General features: G+C 40.5%; 1 protein-coding gene across 5 annotated transcripts in view; it reads right to left on the reverse strand.

Moving 5' to 3' along the window:
- The window catches only part of LOC138952730 (MAPK/MAK/MRK overlapping kinase-like), a 64039-nt gene that overhangs the window by 11682 nt on the left and 30025 nt on the right, over nucleotides 1–22332 (reverse strand). For 3 of the 5 annotated variants that reach the window (XM_070324445.1, XM_070324442.1, XM_070324441.1), the window contains exons 6-13: nucleotides 15789–15837; nucleotides 15341–15366; nucleotides 14101–14190; nucleotides 13657–13749; nucleotides 13100–13201; nucleotides 12466–12639; nucleotides 11749–12034; nucleotides 1125–1328 (exon numbers count right to left, since the gene is read on the reverse strand). In XM_070324445.1, coding sequence (XP_070180546.1) covers nucleotides 1125–1328; nucleotides 11749–12034; nucleotides 12466–12639; nucleotides 13100–13201; nucleotides 13657–13749; nucleotides 14101–14190; nucleotides 15341–15366; nucleotides 15789–15837 — 1024 coding nt within the window. The remainder of the gene's footprint in view (nucleotides 1–1124; nucleotides 1329–11748; nucleotides 12035–12465; nucleotides 12640–13099; nucleotides 13202–13656; nucleotides 13750–14100; nucleotides 14191–15340; nucleotides 15367–15788; nucleotides 15838–22332) is intronic. The other 2 variants (XM_070324444.1, XM_070324443.1) reach the window with 1 other exon arrangement.

The raw sequence follows: 22332 nt of genomic DNA on the forward strand, positions 1-22332 counted from the left end.
GGTAGCACCCTTGTCCTTCTGACTGTTTGTCTTTTTTCTCACATGCACACCGACACGATGTAGGGCTTCATCACCAGCCATACTCTTGGCCTGCTGGGCTGCTGCCTCACTCACTCTGCAGATCTCAATGCACTTTTTCAAAGTTAGACCTGACTCTTGCAAGAGTTTTTCCCGAACCGTGTCATCTGACAGTCCAATAACGACTTGATCGCGTAGCATCCTTTCTTCGAATGTCTTGAAGTTACAGGAGCTAGCTAGTTGTCGGAGTGCTCCGATGTACGTGTCGATCGTTTCCCCCTTCTCTTGCTTTCGCTGGTGAAACTTGTAAGTCTCGTAGACTTCTGATGTCTCCCCCACACAGTAGGCTTCGAACAAGGGAATTATCTTCGTAATTTTGTCCTTGTCGTCTGCAGCCTCGAAAGGCAAACCTTCGAACACGTCCCTTGCACCATCACTGAGACAAGTCTTGAATACTGCGGCTCGATACTTCTCATCCTGAGAATCAAGACGCGATGCTAGTTCGTATGTCTCCCACGACCGCTTGAACTTGCGCCAAGTCGCCTCCAAACCTTGTGCTGAAAGCTCAAGTCTCTGAGGTAACGGAACTTTGACGGTTACCGACCTCGGCTGCGCTGCTACTCCGTCTTCTGCCATGATGATTCTGACACCATGTATCGTTTTGTGTTTGTGTTAGTTGAATGTTTATGGACGCATTCGCTCCGGGTTCCATGTACAGAAACGGACACTGCAGTAACAGTTGAAGAGATAATGGCTTCACTTTATTGTTTGGCTTCTAGGCCATCTTGGCGGTAACATCGTACAACACTGCGCATGTCTCGCGCGTACATTCACACACATAATAGTGACGTAGTTCACAGTCTATTAATATGTATCATGTGACGATCACATGATAGCAATATCGACACATGGGGGGCTAGCTTCAACATTACAAATTCAACAAGCGTAAATAGACAAGTTTGATTCAAAGTTTTAACCACAAATTTATATGCACACAAAAACCCTCAAACCTGAGTGGATTATATATCTTCTGACTAATATCCTCACATGAACTCGATCAACACAAACATCCAGCAACAAAACTCATCTCAAACAAGCAGTCTCACCTTGTGTGGCTTGTAAGCGTTGTTGATGGTAGGGAGCAGGCCGGAGCTGCCAGTGTCCCCCATCTTGAAAGAGGAGGGGAAGGAGGAGGGGAAGGAGGTGGTGTGGAAGGTGGGGTTGAAGGTGGAGGGGTGCATGGGAACTCGCGGTAAGAGCCCCGTGTGATGGGAGAATCCAGTCTCTGTCTGTCGCTGTCGATGTCGCCTCTGAAAACGTTATCGGAAAAGATAATGAGCTAATGCATAACTGGAATTCAAATACATTTCAATGCTTCCAGTTACAATGATGTTTGAGTTACCTACAACTGTCATTTAAATTGTTCATTACATATTCTCTCAAAACTTGACAACAACAAAAACCTTGATAGTATTCTGGCAGAATTCTTTTGCCGTACCACATGTGCCCAGAAGTATACTTTATATTCTGACATATTGTTTGTATCTGAAACATTTTTATTTTAAGCTTAAAGGTGGTCGTCTACATTTTTGCTTTTTTTCAATAATCTTATGGTTAGATTTCACTAAAAAGTTATGTCAGATGATGAATGAACCAATTGGGGAAAAAAGTTATAGACAAAAAATATATCGATGGGCTAAAACCAGAACCAATTACCTCAAAATAACTGGTTTTGCAATTTTATAGTCATTAGACTTATGGTAATATGATTCTCACTTCCTGTGAAGGATTCTTGAAAATCTTGGATTATTGTGTATTTATAAGTCATAATTTGTTCTGGCTCCAAGTATTGTTCGGACTCATCTTGGAAGCAGAACCATCTAACTCCATCCAGGTTGGAAGCAGAACGTGATAAGTTCAGTTTAGTCTGTTCTGCTACTGAGCCATGTGAGTAATGGGGAGTGTTTATCTGCCAGCCAGAAGCAGCCATCGTAACCTGACCTCTTCTGATCGCTGTGTGACAGTCAGTTTCCCTGCCCTCAGCGCAACCAGACAAGGTCACTATAGCGGTGGGTGTATCTGGTTTTCACCCTCTCAGTGTGGTGTGGGATTTCCCCCAGCACACAGAAGGGTGTTACAAGCAGTGGCGGAGTCTGCTGTCGGCAAAAAATGACATTTGTGTGGGAGTGTGGAAAGCAAAACAGGTCAGCGACACCTGTCAGTATCCGAATTTCAGACTCCGGATGTACCGTTATCAGCATAGCTTGTTATGACAGGTGTCATGTTGATACAATGTTTCTATTTTCTCATGGAAACAAATTGATGAGGCTTGGTGTCGCAAGGTCGTGTCAACGAAACGTCAAAAATGATGCGAATTTAATCCACAGAAAACAAACTGACAAAAGGTTGGTCCACTTTCTGAAAACTCAAAGAACAGCATTCTGCCTATTGTACATCTGCTGCACAGTCTGTTTTGCTGTTGCTCGAGTCAGGACACAGATTCAAGTGAGTATCATCATATATTTTTGTTTCCCCCATTTGAACAAGTCATTAAAGCTTAATTTCTGATTCGTATTCATAAGGGAAACTTTCTGATTGTCTAAATTCTGTAATCTGCATACTGATCCCTAGCTTTTTTGTGTGTATAGTTTTGTTTTCCTAAATAAAAGCACAGGCTGGTAAAAGCGTATTTGTCAAGTTTCGTGTGTGTGTGTGTGTTCATGAATGTTGAAGTGTTTCAGCTCTTTAGCTTTCGATAAAAAAATGAAATCAATAACCTCAGTGAATGTTCAGGGCAGATAATGACAATTTTTGTCTGCTTGTAACCTATGAATGAATGTTATTACATGAATGTTATTACAGCGCTATTTCCACCCTTTTTTGTGAGTTTGACTAATATATTTCTTAAATCACAGGTTTTTACAATGTCGAAGGAGAATGACTGGCCAGATGAGGACTTGATTCAGCAAATGATTCTTGAAACCCAAGAAACATCGCCTCCCTGTACAAAGTCTGGTAAGTATCAAAACACACACACACACACACACACACACACACACACACACACACACACACACACACACACACACACACACTTATTTTCTAACTTACTCACTTCCTTCCTTCTTTACAAAACGCGCCTGGATACTTTCAGCATATTCAGTGTAATCAGGTATTTATGTTTTATTTTTGTGTGTGAATAAAAACTCGAAAACTGTTTACAGTTTAAATGCAGCAGCGATGGTACGAAGACAATTAACTTTTTTATCAGTGAATAATTGTAGTAGTAATTGCCAGTTTAAAAAAGAAGAATTCATAGTCTTTATATCTTGTGCAGATGCTGTTCAGCAGGAGGTGAATATAGCCGTCCAGGCAAGCAAAAAGCACCAAGCATTTCAGGAGACTGTCCTCCGGATTCATGGGATGAGGTTGCAGAATCTTCTCACTGCCAATGGCTTAACGAGAATTAAAGTTCCAGGAAATGGAAATTGCTTTTTCGAAGCATCATGCTTCCATCTTGGACAAGTAACCCGTCCCAATGATTTGAGAGAACAAGTCTGTTATCACATCATGGACAATGTAGAGCCCTACTCCGGTTTTTTTGATCTCCCAACCATTGACGAAAATGAAAGATTTATGAACATACTTCAAATGATTGAGGACTTAAGAAGAAGTGGTTGCTGGAACACTCGTGCAGGTGATCTGTTACCTCTAGCGCTGGCAAACGTGACCAAAAGACCAGTAAAAATATTTACCAGTCGTCAGACTCACCCTGTGGTGGATATCAGACCGAGCATTGATCCACAAGTGCATGTGCGGATGGAACCCATTTACCTGACATTGATAGCTCCCAAGAATCAGCCACAACACTATGATGCATGTGTTCTGCGCGAACTTAGAATCCGGTTTCATTCTAGAATGGACCGGGTCCAGGTTGGAATTCTAACCCTGCGCAAGTACAGGGGTGCCATTCTAGAATGAAACCCTTGAATAAAGGGGGCCGTAATGTTTGTAGGTAAGACAGAGTTGTCTTCCCTTGAATTATCTCCACCTGCACCTTCCCTTTGATAAAATGGGGCTGATTTGTCTACCCCTGAAAAAAATCCTTTGGCGATCTTGCGATGTCATGTCATGTCAAGAAAGTTGACACTCCTGAGTACGCAGACAAAGGCAGACCATAGCAAGGGGGACTACCAGGGCAGTAATGTTTGCAGGGCAGTTGTTTTTGTGATGAGAGCCGGTTGCGGCCGCTTGCAATGTCAGCCCTGTCTCCTTCTCGGAAATGTCCGGTTTTTTGACAATTTTTTTGACAGACAGACAGACAGACGGTCAGACCGACTAACCGACAGACAGACCAACAGAAGGACAGAGTGAGTTATAGAGCTGTTGTCACAGGTTTAAAAAAAAGTTGACATTATATCTTCACAATTCAGAAGACCAACTTCATGTAGGGCCTATATGAATAAGATTAAAAGTTACAAGCGAGATCGGCAAAACACTGTCAGTCCGGAAATTTCCGTTCGTAGCGATCAGTGCTGAGTGTCTCTCAAAATCGTAATCACTTTCAGAACATCACAATCCCAATTCACGATGTCTTTGAGTAAAGTGTAAAAAACCCGAAAAAAACACCCAACCAAACACACAAAAAACAAAAACAAACAGAAAATCCACATTTGTGGCTTTGGCTGTGTGATAGTCTAACTGAAATGACTATTCCAACTTGGACCCAAATTCTAACCTTGCGCACGGCCGATTCTAGAATGGACCAGCAACAAGGGTTTCATTCTAGAATGGCACCCCTGTACTTGCGCAGGGTTAGAATTCTAACCTGGACCCGGTCCATTCTAGAATGAAACCGGATTCTAAGTTCGCGCAGAACACATGCATCAGGAGAAAAACCACTTTAAAACCAGACAGACATGCGTCTTCCGTCCTTGCACCAACTCCGAAACCTGATGAATGTGAAGCGTCTCCAGTGGAAAAATCTACTCTGAAACATGACGACTGTGTTGATTTTTCAATCGAAGAGTCTACCGAGAAACATGGTGAATGTGGTTTTTCTCCTGTTTGTGCATCAACTCCAATACATACTGGTTGTGATTCCACCCCTCCACATGAATCCAGCTGCCCAACACCTGTACATATTTCTCTTGTGTGTGCTTCTACCTCAGCATATGTTGACTCTGATTCAACCCCAGTGACTACAATCACCTCAGATGATACTAACTTTGATTTTTTTCCTAATGGTGTATTCACTTCAGCTTCTAACATGTCTGACACTGCTCCTTCATCAGTTCATGTGAATCTACCACAGCATCTCCTTCATCTTGTTATGGAACCCCAGCAAAAAACTGCCATCTCCGAGGAAGGAGGCATCCTATGTGACACCTCCAAAGAAGAAGTTTAGTCGAAAAAGACTCAGCAACCCTAAGACCTGGAAGAATAATATTAGAAAAACAAAGAAACTGAGCGGTCAATCTTACTCAAGGACAACCGGTGAAACGGCTAGGGCAAAAGCAGTACAGAAGGTCGACTGTTCAAAGTGTAAAATGATGTGTTCCAGCAAAATATCAGAAGAAGAAAGGCAAGACATTTTTCAGGCCTTTTATTCGCTCTCTTCATATGAGCGACAGAAAGACTTTGTTTGTCACCGAATTGAAGAAACGGGAACAAGAACTTACCTGAAAACAGACGGAGAACCAGCTCCAAAAAAGAGACAAGTTTCAAGGAAGTTTTTCTTTCTGAAAGATGGCCAGAGATCATATGTGTGTAAAACGTTTTTTACCAGCACACTAGATGTCAGTTGTGGAACTGATACGTGGTCATCGAAGTTCTATTGACAAAACTGATGGTGACTTAGAGTTTGGTTTTCTGCTGAAACTGTGATCTAAAATACAGGGATGTGCTTTAAGGTCTGACTTTGATTTTGACTTTTGTGCACAACACTTCTGTGAAGAAAAAAGTACATCACAAGGTAAGAATGCCAATTTGTTTTTTATTGATAATGAACACGCAGGGTATCATGAAATCAGAATCTAGAACTCGTGATTTTATTGTCCTTGTGTGATTGGTTTGGTTTTAATGCGCCAAGCTTGATCATCAGTGAAGCTTTTCTTGTTTGCTTGCTTGTTTCTGTGCTGCTTTGTTCGTTTTGTGTGTGGTCAGTTTGTCGTTGTTGCTGGGTTTGTAGTTTTTGTGCGTAATGCAAAACAATATGAGCTGATACAAAATAAGATTTACTATTGAGTTCTCAGGAAAACAACCAAAATACAATTTATTTTTGGAATTTTAACAAAGAATGTTGTTTTTTTTTGCCATGGGAAAATACCTGCAATTTAATTGTGTGTAATTTGTAAAAGGTGTGCGTTCATTAGGCCATACATTAGACGAATACATAATTCTTTAATGATGGTTTAGTGTGTGACTTGAAATATGTGTGTTTATTGCGGCAATAAACATTAAAACAATTTAAACTAGTGTTGCAGTGTAAGCTTTTGCTTGGAAGCAGAACATGCTATGTGTGAGGAGGCTGCTTCTGACTGCTGTAGCACAGGCCACAGTGGGATCTGTTTGGAAGTCAGAAGCAGCTATGGTGCGCTGGGCTTTTCTAGCTCCAGGACTGAGAAAAAAGAAGGAGCGTATTCTGGAAGCAGAACAAATTATACGTTATTGTCATATGATAGAGTAGTTCAATTAAATTGATTTCAACTGTACATGACCAGTTCTTCCTCTATGTCTATTGCTTAAAATATGAAGGTTGTAATCTTGTGTTTACTATTTTTTTTGAGGGGTTAAAAACTTCAAGTGGCCATTTCTCAAAATGGCCGCAAACCAGTTAAATGGTTCTGGTTTTAACCCATCGATATGTAAAAAAAGATTTTATTTTTGGGTAGCGTGACTCACGCTTCCAATATTTTGTTTTCTGTTTGCTGAGAACATGTGCTTTGCCCAAAAATACTGACCAATCAAATTCATGTCACTATGCTAATAGCCACGCCCAAACAAGTGCAGCAACAGTTTGACACTGGAGCGCTGTCCACGCTTTTTTTTAAACGCACGAAATGCACGGGATTTGAGAGGAGTTTTGCGCTTGGCATTTTCCAAATAAGGATATCCTACTTTGAGTACTACGCTGGAATACTACAATGAATTTTCAAACGGCTACACTGGCTTCGTCTTTCCTGATCGAAAGGGGGTATTGTTGATAATTGTAGATAATAGACTCTGCATTTTAATGGTCAAATGGCGATTTCAGTATAAAAATGTGGACAAGGACCTTTAAGAGTCTGGGGTTGAAGTTGAAGACTTTTGATTTTCTATGAAAAATGGTTAAAAAAATGCTACAAAACAAACTTGAAACAAATTCCATTTCATAAAAAAACAAATAATGAATTCTGAAGGTATGCTAAACATCTTCTACACAATACACTAGATTAAATGACAACTTAAAAAGTCACTCTCACTGAGATCACAGATTATCTAAAAAGTTTGATACACTTGTTTCTTCAACAAACAAAACAAAAATGTTTAGTTTTGCAAGAAAAATAAATATAATCTCTGAAAACGGTTGTTTTCCATGAGAAAATAAATACATTTGTAAGCAAGCGGTGGACTGTGTTTGTGAACGGTATACATCAAAACTGATTGGGAATAGTGATTCTGATTACATTAGTAAGGGGGAAAATGAACGGCACTGCATGTTGCAAAAGAACTAAATCAAGAAAGAACTGAAAAAAAACCATTTTCACGAAAACAAGAAAAAAGTCACGCAACACTGGCATCACACAACAAGTCGCGTAAGGCGAAAATACAATATTTGTGACCCTCCACCACGAAATGAGTCGCATGTCACCTCGCGCGGTTCTGCGCTAGGCTTAATATAAGTCCGGGGAGTGTCTGGTAACAGTGTGAGGGTCACCTTAGTCACAAGCTTATAACTCAAACAGTTTTTGCTCTTTTCTAAAACGGTTTTCACCACTGGATAGAGCATAAAAAACTCTTTAGGAAAATGTAAAAATATGAAAATCATGCAAAGGTGACATGCGACTCATTTCGTGGTGGAGGGTCACATTTAGTCAAGTTGTGGAACTCACAGAATGAAACTGAACGCAACGCAACGCAGCAAGACCGTATACTCGTAGCATCGTCACTCCACCGCCCGTGGCAAAGGCAGTGCACGTGGAATTGACAAGAAGAGCGGGGTATTCGTTGCGCTGAGAAGGATAGCACGCTTTTCTGTACCTCTCTTCGTTTTAACTTTCTGAGCGTGTTTTTAATCCAAACATATCATATCTATATATTTTTGGAATCAGGAACCGACAAGGAATAAGATGAAAGTGTTTTTAAATTGATTTCGAAAAAACAATTTTGATAATAATTTTTATATATTTAATTTTCAGAGCTTGTTTTTAATCCGAATATAACATATTTATATGTTTTTGGAATCAGCAAATGATGGAGAATAAGATAAACGTAAATTTAGATCGTTTTATAAATTTTTATTTTTTTTTACAATTTTCCGATTTTTAATGACCAAAGTCATTAATTAATTTTTAAGCCACCAAGCTGAAATGCAATACCGAACCCCGGGCTTCGTCGAAGAGTACTTGACGAAAATTTCAACCAATTTGGTTGAAAAATGAGGGCGTGACAGTGCCGCCTCAACTTTCACGAAAAGCCGGATATGACGTCATCAAAGACATTTATCCAAAAAATGAAAAAAACGTTCGGGGATTTCATACCCAGGAACTCTCATGTCAAATTTCATAAAGATCGGTCCAGTAGTTTAGTCTGAATCGCTCTACACACACACACACAGACAGACACACACATGCACACACACATGCACATACACCACGACCCTCGTTTCGATTCCCCCTCGATGTTAAAATATTTAGTCAAAACTTGACTAAATATAATAAAAAAATGCAAGTTTCCCTCCTGATACCATAAAATGGATAGACCTGCCAGATTTTTGTAAGGCCAAAAAAAAAAAAAGGTCTGTTTACGGTAACATAGGCCAAATAAATAGGGTCGGTAGGTCGGGATTTTTTAAAAAATTTTTTCTTCTTTTTTTCTCTCCAAAAAACCATATTTTTACGTTATTTTTTTATTTTTTTATTTTTCCCCAAATGCCAAAAAAAAGTCTAGGGTCGCGCGAAAAAAATAGGGTCGGTCGGGTTACCGTAAACAGACTATTTTTTGTTGTTGCCTAATCTTTATCTCTACAAAAGCTGACAAATTTGTGTCAGGAACATTCATGACTTCAGAACTCCTGAGATCTTCAATCACAGCTTGCTTTCCTGTTGACATTATTGTCGTTTTCCTTTTATGCTACAACTGACCAGAAGCCTTGATTAACAAACAAAAATCAATGTTCAATCAGTCACAGATGGGATTTCATTGTGGAGAGCACAGCAACAGTAAACAGCACTCACAGGGAAGAAAATTAGATGCAACTCAAAGTCACAGAGAACTGGAAACAAGTCGCGTAAGGCGAAATTACTACATCAAGCTGTCGAACTCACGGAATGAAACTGAACGCACTGTATTTTTTTCACCAAGACAGTACAGCTTCGTCAATCCCCGCTTGAAGGAAATCACTCACCTCCCACTTGCAAAACGCAGTGATATTGACACGCCAGAATAGCGCGGTAGCGTATTGTGCTAGTTAAGCAGGAAAGCGCGCTTTTCTGTATTCGTGTTAACTTTCTGAGCTTGTTTTCAATACAACCTATCATATCTATATGTTTTTTGGAATCAGGAAACGATAAAGCATAAGATGAAATCATTTTTGGATCGATTTCTTAAATTTTAATCGTAAGACTACTTAATCTATTTTCGTTCTTTCTTTATTTGGTGTTTAACGTCGTTTTCAACCACGAAGGTTATATCGCGACGGGAATCTATTTTCGTTAATTGTGATCACATTTTAAGAGTAAACATGACATATGTATACATTTTTAGATTCAGAATGTGATGAAGAATACAATGCAATCAATTTGTAATCTGTTTGCAAAAAATCGATTTTAATGACAACTTTAATGAGCAAACTCATTAATTAATTTTTAAGCCTCCAAGCTGAAATGCAATACCGAAGTCCGGGCTTCGTCGAAGATTATTTGACCAAAATTTCAACCAATTTGGTTTAAAAATGAGAGCGTGACAGTGCCGCTTCAACTTTCACGAAAAGCCGGATATGATGTCATCAAAGACATTTATCCAAAAAATGAAAAAACGACTGGAGATACCGTAATCAGGATTTGGTCTCTCATGTCAAGTTTCATGAAGATCGGTCCAGTAGTTTTCTCTGAATCGCTCTACACACACACACACACACACACACACACACACACACACACACACACACACACACACACACACACACACACACACACACACACATACACCGCGACCCTCGTCTCGATTCCCCCCTCTACGTTAAAACATTCAGTCAAAACTTGACTAAATGTAAAAACATCCCGTCCCAACCCCCTGAAACTATGATGCAGATACACATGCATCTTAACAAACAAATATCAATAAAAAAGTCGCGTGAGGCAAAATTACTACATTTAGTCAAGCTGTGGAACTCGCAGAATGAAACTGAACGCACTGCATTTTTTCACAATGACCGTAGTCCGCCGCTTGTGCAATACGGAGTGAAACTGACGAGCCTGTTTAGCGCGGTAGTGGTTTCGCTGTGCTGCATAGCACGCTTTTCTGTGCCTCTCTTCGTTTTAACTTTCTGAGCGTGTTTTTAATCTAAACATAACATATCTATATGTTTTTGGAATCAGGAACCGACAAGGAATAAAATGAAATTGTTTTTAAATCGATTTCGAAAATTTAATTTTTATCATAATTTTTATATTTTAAATTTTCAGAGATTGTTTTTAATCCAAATATAACATATTTATATGTTTTTGGGAACCAGGAAATGATGTAGAATAAGATGAACGTAAATTTGGATCGTTTTATATTAAAAAAAAATGTTATTACAATTTACAGATTTTTAATGACCAAAGTCATTAATTAATTTTTAAGCCACCAAGCTGAAATGCAATAATGAAGTCCAGCCTTTGTCGAAGATTGCTTTACAAAAATCTCAATCAATTTGATTGAAAAATGAGGGTGTGACAATGCCACCTCAACTTTTACAAAAAGCTGGATAATTGACGTCATCAAAGACATTTATCGAAAAAATGAAAAAAACGTCTGGGGATATCATACCCAGGAACTCTCATGTAAAATTTCATAAAGATCGGTCCAGTAGTTTACTCTGAATCGCTCTACACACACACACAGACACACACACACAGACAGACACACATACACCACGACCCTCGTCTCGATTCCCCCTCTATGTTAAAACATTTAGTCAAAACTTGACTAAATGTAAAAAGATACACATCGTGACATGCATTTATTCATGTCCCACTCTTTTTGCAACGTTTTGAGCATGTTGCACAGCATGTCAAGTGCAAATCACTCAACACCACGGTGAGTACAGGAAAGGATGGTGAGATCACTCTCAGCACAGCCGTCGGTGAGCAAATGGTGAACACACTGAAAAGAACACGGCACACCACACGCCACGAAGGGCGTTACCTTCTTCTTTTTATTGCTGTTTTTGGTGGTGCTGACGTTATCCTCGACCTCGGAGGACGAGAACACGTCCACTTTGGGCAGAGAGCTAGAGACTTTGCCTGCGTCCCCAGTGGCACCTACCCTCTTGTTTCGCTCCTTGAGTGTCTGCGCCTGGATGGGCAGAGACTGCGCCTTGATCGCCGGGTACATGGGGATTTCTGCCAGCGGCTTCTTCATCGGTGACCGCGGTTCGTCGGGCGTGCTTTTTTCGTGTGCAGCGGCTGGACCGAGACTGAGCGGTTTGATCGTCGTCTCTACTCCTTCACCGTTGACTACAGGGGCATCACCGGTTGGCAGCGGTTGATCAACCTTTTTGCTTTCCTGGAGCTGTCGCTTGGCCATCGCTGTTGCCCTCTTGTCAGCGTCCCTGTGTGTCACAGAGCAAAGAGGTTAGCTATCTTTTAATTGAAGAGTTTCATTAATTTAGAAACGAGATGAAGAAGTCCAAACTGCAGATCTGAGGTATAGAGACACATTTACTTTCAAGATTGTACAGAAATCTCTGAAGAAGGTTCTTGGAAAGATGATGACTCAGGATGACCACATCAAGCACTAGTTTGATCTGAAAATCCATAGCTTTCTGAAGCAGATCATCAATACAGCATCCTAATGTGATCATTTAAATAAAAAAGGAGGCCATTACACATTGGCGATATGTTCTAGGTCCAATGCCAGCAAAATTCATACACTCTGACAAAAAAATAAAACAAAAGTGACTGGACTTCATTTGTTCCATGAATGAATCCTATCAACAGTTAACTGTACATAACCCTATGCGTCAGAAAGACAGTGACTGACCGAAGGTCTTTGAAGTAGTGGTGTTTGAGGGCCTGCCGTGCTGTGATCCGGTCGTCGGGGTCATATGTGCACATCTGGTAGATCAGCTCCACGGCCTCCTGGGATACGTGCGTCAACAGTCGCTCTGTACCAGATCCCTTCTTGGGTGGGAAGTTAAAGTTCATGCCTCTTGACCTGCAGAGAGTATGACGATTTTTGTCATTTGGATTCACTTCTTAACAGCATAATACACACACGGACATATATGCGTTGAATCCTCATTAAGCCACACGCATGAACCAGGCATGCACATACACAATATAAAGTCTTTCAATTAACGGGCCACAAGAAACTGCAATGTAAAACAATTTGTGTATTCCGCAAAGACAAAGAAATCATCATGTTCTGTTTTAATTTTGCACATAAGTTTAGACTAATATACTACATTGTATAAGAAAGACATGCAACAGCATACAAATTCCTTAAAAACTACATTCTTACAGAACAGCACAATGAATTCTTGCATTCAGCATGTGTTTATAGGGCCATCTGGACAAAACCTGTTAAAGATGGTGAATATCTCTTTTTACAGCACGCAAACTGAAAATGTAAATGTACATACATGTACACTGTATATGTTCTGTGTTTCACTGACCTCTTAAGCTTGTTGAGTACACTGGGGTCAGGTGTACCCATGATGTCATGGATCTTGGCGATTTGGTCAACCTCGTTGGAGCCGGGGAACAGCGGGTGTAAACTGCACACAGACACAATGGACACACGGTCATTAGTACTCCAGGGCTCGGTCTACTGTATATGAGAGGGAGGGGCTTCCAAACAGAGGCACGAAAAAAGGAAGCCTGGGGCTGTTGTTAAAATTTAGCATTTTAAAGGTGGCCCTTATTTGAGCCTGAAGTCAACCTTGCGAGGACTTCGTGAAGTCTTTTTACCCAAAACAGAATGCTAAAGCTTTGTGTGGCCAGCTTCACCAAGTATAGTGGACTTCGCCCAGTTAAGGACAGGCTTTAAGATAAAAGGTACATTTGCCAGGTAACGGGAGGGGGGAGGGGGATCTGGAACCCAGGAGATCCCCCCCCCCCCCCCAGAACCCGCCCTGGTGTAACTCTGTATTGAGGATCGAGTCCTACTGTACAGGAGCTAAGGTGAGTTCAGTCCGAGGCATAATATGACAAGGAGACGGGAACAGCTCACCTGAGTATCTCAAAGAAGACGCAACCGATGCTCCAGATGTCCATCTTGTATGTGTAATAACCATCCGTCAGAAGGCACTCTGGTGCACGATACCTGTGCCAACAACACAGCAGTCTCTGTACAATGTGTCAGCCATCACCACAAAATCATGGCTACAATTTTTTTTACGGGTCCTTGTTATTGAAAGAAGTACACTAGCGACTCTGAAAATAGTGAAACAGATGAGGCTAAAAAAACGTAAAACACACCAGAAAAAAACTAAAACTGGACACCGTTCAGTAAGAAACGTCAAACAATGACACAGTCTGGATAGGTATTACAACACACACACACACACACACACACACACACACACACACACACACACACACACACACACACACACACACACACACACACACACACACACACACGCACACGCACACACACATTGGAGATACTGACCATCTTGTTGAGATATATTCTGTGTAGGGCTGTTTGGAGTACACGCTTCGACAGGAACCAAAGTCAGCTAACTTTAACACGTCCTCCTGATTATACAGAGAACTCATTTTGTTAATACATTTGTTACCAGAGAATGGCTACACTATTTCACAAGTTACAGAGTTTATATTAACATTAAAGCCGTTGTTATCAAGTCATCTAAAGTATATACTGAATGTACATGTCGCACAACAGCTATAATTTAACAAGAAGACTTCTAATTATCTTTCACACAGTTTTAATTTAATGCGCCCTCTTCTAGATTTTATTCCTGGAAGGCTTTAGCAGTAGAAGAAGGCCGGTGGGTCAACGAGGTAGCTGATGGTGGTGCGGTGGTTGTAAATGAAATGTGTGTTTGGCCATTGTTACCACAACGATAAACATCTACCAAATTGCACGAAATTGACGAAGAAAGTTAATGTTTGCACAAATACGGCAACACTAAATTCATAAACAAATGAGTCACATGACAAAACTGTTGTATGCACTGCTAGATCTACTGCCAACAGCAACATCTGCACACTGATCACATTTCTCTCACTACAACAACATGTACTACACAACTGTAAAGTACCTTGCTTTATAATGTGCAAAAACATCCAAATGTGACAGTTAGAGGAGAGATTCACACTGACTGTATTAAGGTGACTTTGAACTATAAAATAACGCTTGTATTGGAGGTGAGGTGGGGGTGGGGTGTTATCTTGTCAGTGAATAGGTGGTAATTATCAGATTAAATGGTATTGTTAATATAGAGGCAACACCTCATAAAACATTAGTTAATGGGGTGACAGTTTTCATGTGCTTTAATTTATTATCCTTCAGAACATTATCAATCTTAGTGCCTTTTCCAATTTGTTCTTTCATACATGTACTTAATTGTTAAGCATAGAAATTCTTTTATGCAAATCTTAGGTCATTGCAGTTTACAATTAAAAATAGGCACCCAGCAAATTTGGTGGACTGTAAAATGCACCCTGACTATTACAATATAACGAACAAATGCCAGCAATTTCATCAAAATACTATCCCTTTCTCTCATTTTGCAGCTGTTTAAGTCTTTAACACTCGCTAAAAAAAAAAGAAAGGTGACAGAACGGCGCATGACTGAGATTAAACACAAGGAAGTGAAGTGCTCTAGGATATAGAACTATTGTGCTACACAGAAACTGTCATTGGGAATGACAGGTGAGGTACTCATCTGGGGGTCTTGTCTCTGGATTGAGTCTGAGGAAACAAGAGCCATTGGGTCATTGGTCAAACTGCTTTTCACATCATCTACTTTTTTGTTGTAATGAAGTGTGATCAATCACTTATATTAGTGCATGTGTTTTGTCTCATTTTTAGCAATATTATTTTAGTCCAATTGATGGTGCGTATTCTGATAATTAAACTGGTCTTTAAGTGGGCAAAATTGTGAAAATCGAAGTCACTGTTCTTTTCCTCTTCAGTGGTTTCCCATGAGTTCAAAATGCGCAGCACATGGGGGAAAAACAACTATAAAAAAAAAGATTGTCCTTTAAAAGCTGTATCAAAAGGTTTTCATCATGCTGTGTATGGTTATGTTGTCCTGAAGTACTAATACAAGAAATGTACCGCCATGTTCTTCCTAATGAGTGTATCTTAATTTGATCGGTGGGCTAACTTACCCGTATCAAGATGTTTTCTGGTTTGACATCTCTGTGGAAAATACCATTTCTGGAATAAATAAAAACAGTAAATGTTTAACACATGTTCCCTTACATATTCCAAGGTGCAAGAAGTATAATTTCTCAAAATACAGATATAATATAGATACTTCGTTGCTACTGTTTCTAGTAATGATCACATCCAAATACAATTAAAATAAAGAAAACTTTCACAAAATATTTATATTCCCGAAAAACAATTTCTCTTACAATTTTTAAAAAGACACAAGTGAATTGACTCAAAAAAGGAACAAAAGACAACATTTTCTTTCATCTAATCGATGATTTAAAACATGAATATCAACCAGACATGTTCCTGACATAACCAGTAAATCACATGTAAATACAATTATTAAATACAATGTAATTTTAATTAATGTTCATCGTTTTGTGTAATGCAGACCACAAATAGATACACAGCTAATGGTCAATACAGGGAAACCCTCCTTCAAAGACACCCCAATTTGAGACTAACCCCCCCCCCCCCAAAAAAAAATAAAAAAAATTTTTTTTTAATGACTTTGCCTTTTCAGATTTTTGTTTCATAGTGCTTATTAATTTACCTCCACTTTAAGAACCCTCCCTATCAATATATGCTTTTCTCAGATATTTCGTGGTCCTAAAAGTGTTTTTTTCACAGTAACATGTTCAACAGTATGCCTCATGCTACACCTGCCTTAATATCCGGTTTATCATGCTACTACAGTGGAACCCCCCTTTTAAGACCTCCAACAAATCTTAGAAAATCAGGTCTTAAAAAAGAGGGAGTGTGAGAATGGGGGTAAATTTGTAGAGGTCATCAACAGAAAATCTAATAAAAAACCAAGGTCTTAAAAGGGAGGAGGTCTTAAAACGCGGGATCTTAAAAGGGTAGGTTCCACTGTAATATGACAAATCCAATGGCACTGACGATATTAACACAGCAATACACAACTATTAATGACTACCTTTCCCCATTGACTAACCATAATGCAGTCTACCAGGGAGTATTCTATTGAATTGGGGCTGTGTACAAAGGTGGGAGGAAATCTTTCACAAATCTCCCCCCACGTGGAGATTTACCTGATCCTATATTTATTACTGAGACCGGCACGGTGACTGGGACAATGAACAAACAGAACCACTATCTGTTATTTGCATTTTATTTATTTTATTTACGAGGATTTATATCAGTCGCGCACGTATCTCACCACACAAGGCGACTCAAGGCGCATGTTACCTATTAATGCGGTGTTAGAGCTTCTAGCTTTTCAAGACAAGGCTCAAGCTTTGTACGTTGGTATTGACAAGGGTTAGAGGAAAAGGCGAGAGAGAGCTCGAGGAATCTAAAGGCAAGAGAGGGAGGGCGGGCGCGGAGGATGGAAGGGGGGGGGGGGGGGGTGGTAAAGAGTGGAGTACCACGGCAAGAACGGGGAAGGAGAAGGCTTCTGTCACCGACAGGTATTTGCACCAACTGGTTCTTTCTCTGGGGTGAAACCATTCCTTTGTATTAGTCTTTTCACTGACACCCCCACCCCCTCCCCCCCCCCCCCCTGTCTTTTTCCCTCTCACACATCGGCAAGGCGGCCAGAACCACCAAGTGAATAAAGCAATTTTTAACCACAACCACCCTCTCTAACCCCCTCCTCTCACAGACATACACAATACCAAACATCCTCGACCGTTGCCCCCCCCCCCCCCCCCCCCCCACCTCTACAAAACCACCCTCTCCGTCCGTCTCCGGCTGAACAGGCATTCACACATGGCTCCTCATTACAGAACCATTTACAGTTTTCCTGGTCTTCCATACAACAGGTTGCACACGAGTGGTGCCTTTTGTTCTGTAGCAGGAGATTTTTTCCCCGGGTGTGGCCCTAGATCAACGAGGCCGAGAAGCGAAATATCAACACGGCGAAAGATGAAAACGTCACACCGGCGAGTAGGAATTCATAAAATGCTAATTGATATCAACGCCACTAATCCTTTAATAACTGTTCTTTTGATCAATTTGTTTCCACTTCATGGTTGCACCTTGTAGACAGCAGTCCCAAACAAATTTCAAACTGCCCCCTTAAAAGTTTCTTCCTTATTTCGAAATGTACTGGCTAATCGATGGCATCTGATCATAGCGATCGAAGAACAGCCCTCTTGTCACTCTCGTGTTTGTAGAAAGGGCGGTGCGTGTGGCACAAGCTATTTGTGAACTGTCCTTATCTCAGTACAATCAATGGAACCCCCCTTTAAGACCCCTCAATGTAAGACTTGAACCCTGCTTTTTAAGACCTTGTTTTCTCACACTATCTGTTCATAACCTCTGTAAAATTGGCCCCATTTTAAGACTCCCTCCTTTTTAAGACCTGATTTTCTCAGATTTTTGGAGGTCTTAAAAGGGGGGTTCCACTGTATTGCTAAAAGAAACACACGCTGACACTAAGTGAGGTACACCTTGCACCAAGCTGGCTCATATTTTGTTATGACTGTTTATAATTATGCTCATCCCAGCCGAACACTATTGGCGAGAACACCCGCTTAACTTATTGTCTCCCAGGTACGGATATATCCGTACCCACTCATTTGGCTCTATCTGACCAGGTACAGATATATTTGCTCGGACTGTTAGCTTCAGTCGCTTCCTGTAACTATAACGTCTGCATTCCCGCGTGTTGAGACACAGTTTCTACACAGCTACTATAAATCCGAGTGACCTGCTGCGGCACAGCTGGTCTCGGCTAAACAATAATTGGTCAACATAGGTGGGGTAGAAAGTGTTAAAGGATTATTGCCAAAACAATACAGAAGTTTAGCAAACCACACCTGCGCTGCATATTAAGGCTCCCCTCCTTGTTATCTCCCACCCCAGCCAGCTAGACAGACCGTACATGCGAAAAGAAGAGCTATGCTGTTCTGTCACACTCTCGGTGCCAGATACGAGCGAACATATTTCTTTTTAAAAGACTACTAATGTTGTTCCCATTCTCCAATACACAAAGAAACAGTTCAAGTTTAGTTCTGTCAAAGCTGGGTTGACTCTGTCGGATAGAAGTAAGGTACGTGGCGACAGGAGAATGGGCCGGAGCTTCACCACTGACATGTGTCGGTGTGACACAATCATAAAGGAAATAGAACACTGTGTACTCATTTATTCATACCTAGTTCTTAAGTCCTGTGCAGCACGTGCTTTTTACATTTAGCCAAGTTATGACTAAATGTTTTAACGTTGACGGGGAATCCAGATGAGGGTGTGGTGTATGTGTGTATGTATGTATGTGTGTGTGTGTGTGTGTGTGTAGAAAGATTCCTAGAAAACTGCTGGACCGATCTTCATGAAATTTCACATGAGAGTTCCTGGGTATGATATCCCCGGATTTTTTTTTCATTTTTTCGATACAAAAACATATAGATATGATATATTTGAATTAAAAACAAGCTCAGAAAGTTAAAAAGAACAGAGATACAGAAAAGCGTGCTATCCAGCTCAGCGCAACCACTACCGCGCTATTCTGGCTAGTCAATTTCACTGCCTTTGCCACGAGCGGTGGACTGACGATGCTACGAGTACACGGTCTTGGTGAGAGAAAAAACAAGTCGCGTAAGGCGAAAATACAACATTTAGTCAAGTAGCTGTCGAACTCACAGAATGAAACTGAACGCAACGCAACGCAGCAAGACCGTATACTCGTAGCATCGTCAGTCCACCGCTCATGGCAAAGGCAGTGAAATTGACAAGAAGAGCGGGGTATTCGTTGCGCTGAGAAGGATAGCACGCTTTTCTGTACCTCTCTTCGTTTTAACTTTCTGAGCGTGTTTTTAATTCAAACATATCATATCTATATGTTTTTGGAATCAGGAACCGACAAGGAATAAGATGAAAGTGTTTTTAAATTGATTTGGAAAAAAAAATTGATAATAATTTTTATATTTTTAATTTTCAGAGCTTGTTTTTAATCAAAATATATCATATTTATATATTTTTGGAATCAGAAAATGATAAAGAATAAGATGTACGTAAATTTGGATCGTTTTATAAAAAAATTTTTTTTTTACAATTTTCAGATTTTTAATGACCAAACTCACTCATTAGTTTTTAAGCCACCAAGCTGAAATGCAATACCAAACCCCGGCCTTCGTCGAAGATTACTTGACCAAAATTTCAACCAATTTGGTTGAAAAATGAGAGCGTGACAGTGCCGCCTCAACTTTCACGAAAAGCCGGATATGACGTCATCAAAGACATTTATCAAAAAAATGAAAAAAACGTATGGGGATTTCATACCCAGGAACTCTCATGTCAAATTTCATAAAGATCGGTCCAGTAGTTTAGTCTGAATCGCTCTACACACACACACACACACACAGACAGACAGACAGACAGACACACACACACACACACACACACACACACACACACACATACACCACGACCCTCGTCTCGATTCCCCCCTCTACGTTAAAATATTTAGTCAAAACTTGACTAAATATAAAAATGCAGTGCGTTCAGTTTCATTCTGCGAGTACGACAGCTTGACTAAATGTTGTAATTTCGCCTTACGCGACTTGTTTATTATCCCACCGAATAAATCAACCTCTTCTACTCTTCGCCCTCTACCCCACCCCATACGCACACACACACTGGCCACCCCCATCATCCGCTTTTCAGCTTCTGTCTACCAAAAGTTGACCGGACATTCAGAGGGTGAGTCTAAAAAAAAAGTTATCACTTTTGCCAGGGGTAGATATAGCCTTAAAGGCAAAATAAATTCATCCTGTTTTTGTAACTTGAATTCAAACCGTATGAACAATTCTTGTCAATCTGTCCACGTAAACATAATGAAAGCATGTACTCATTAGTGTACTAAATAATGAGCAATAATTTACTCACATCCGATTTTCCAAACACAGGACAACAATTCAAAAAAATCACATGCAGAACAAAGATAAAACAATAAGAAGAAACAAACACATCAAGACCTTGCAAAGGGGGTTAGAAAAGCGGGAGCAATCATACACTGTGGTGCAAACGTTCAGTGAAACGATATAATCAAAGGAAAAGGAGTGACAACAGGTGTGCTTGTTAGTGACAGCTACAGTTGCCAGCAGTGAAGCGAATTGTGATTAAAGACACAATCCCTCCCGTGGAAACAGTCCCGCTCACCATCTCAGATCTGGCCAAGCTTTTACATGGGATAAGGCACACAAAAAAAATTGTCTGTTTCTGGTAACATGGCTAAAAAAAAATAGGGTCGGTAGGTCGGGATTTTTTATTTTTTTTTATTTTATTATTTTTTTTACCCCAAATGTAGACCAATAAAACTAACTTTAAAAATCGCGCAAAGAGACTGGATTCACTATACATAGAGACAAGACACTCAACACATTTACAAATCGTCAGCGGACTTTCGTTTTCACACGTTTTTGTTGTTCATTTTCTCACCCTGTCCTTTACCACCAAAAAAAAATAAAAAATTTTGGAGTTTGGAAAAAAAAAGTTTAGGGTCGGCGCCGAAATTTAGGGTCGGTCGCGTGACCAGAAACAGACAATTTTTTTTGGTTGGCCTAAGATCATTCATCCACTGGCTTGGACACATGCAAAAAAACACCTAGCCTACTCATCGAGACTGCTTCCTGTGCTGAGTGAACATTTCTTGATGAATTAATTTCACAGATTGTCGCTAGTAAGCCAAGACTCTTCTACAACGGAAGAAGAAAGAAAACTGGAAAAAGAGAAACGGAGACTACAACCCACAGGAAGACCCCATCAACAAACTAGACCGGAGAAGCCAAACCACCATTTTCCGTCTAAGGACAGGGCACTGTGGACTGAAGAAACACCTCAAGAGACTGGGCCTTGCGGATGACGCACACTGTGAATGTGGCTCGGAAGAGCAAACTCCGGAGCACATTCTCCAGAACTGCCCCCATCTAGAGACAATACGCCAGAAGTTCTGGCAAGAAGAGACCAGTGTTGGAGCCAAACTCTGGGGTCCTGCCGACGAACTGCGCAAGACTGCGGACTTCCTGGCAGCCACTGGTCTGAGGATCTAGCACGGCCACCAACATCGAACGCAGAAGAAGAAGAAGAAGAAGTCGCTAGTGTCCGTTACAAAATTAATACATACAAATAGTCTCACTCTGCACAAAAAACCCACCCAGGCTGTTGAATGTTGGTATTTGTCCAAGTGGAGGGATGGTCTAATCCCATGTAAAAACCTGGTCAGATCTGAGATGGTGAGTCGAATTGTGTACACGGGAAGGATTATACACCATGAATTAGTAATGACTGCACCTGTGTTTTTCATTTTACGCTTCCTTGCGATAATAGGATAATCTCACGGCAGAGCCGGGGTGCGTAACATTTTACTGTTCAGGAGATTTCATTTAAGGAACCTCTACAGTAACGTTAGCATTTTAAGCTAAGTTAATCTGAGAAGACACGATTCACAGAACCCCTGTCCTGACCTTTGGACAACGTTTTATCTCTGTTACTCTGTAATCCTTCCATTTTTCTTGGAGTTCTATTGTTTTTGTT

Source organism: Littorina saxatilis, linkage group LG17, assembly GCF_037325665.1.
Source record: "Littorina saxatilis isolate snail1 linkage group LG17, US_GU_Lsax_2.0, whole genome shotgun sequence".
NCBI classification, from domain to species: Eukaryota; Metazoa; Mollusca; class Gastropoda; order Littorinimorpha; family Littorinidae; genus Littorina; species Littorina saxatilis.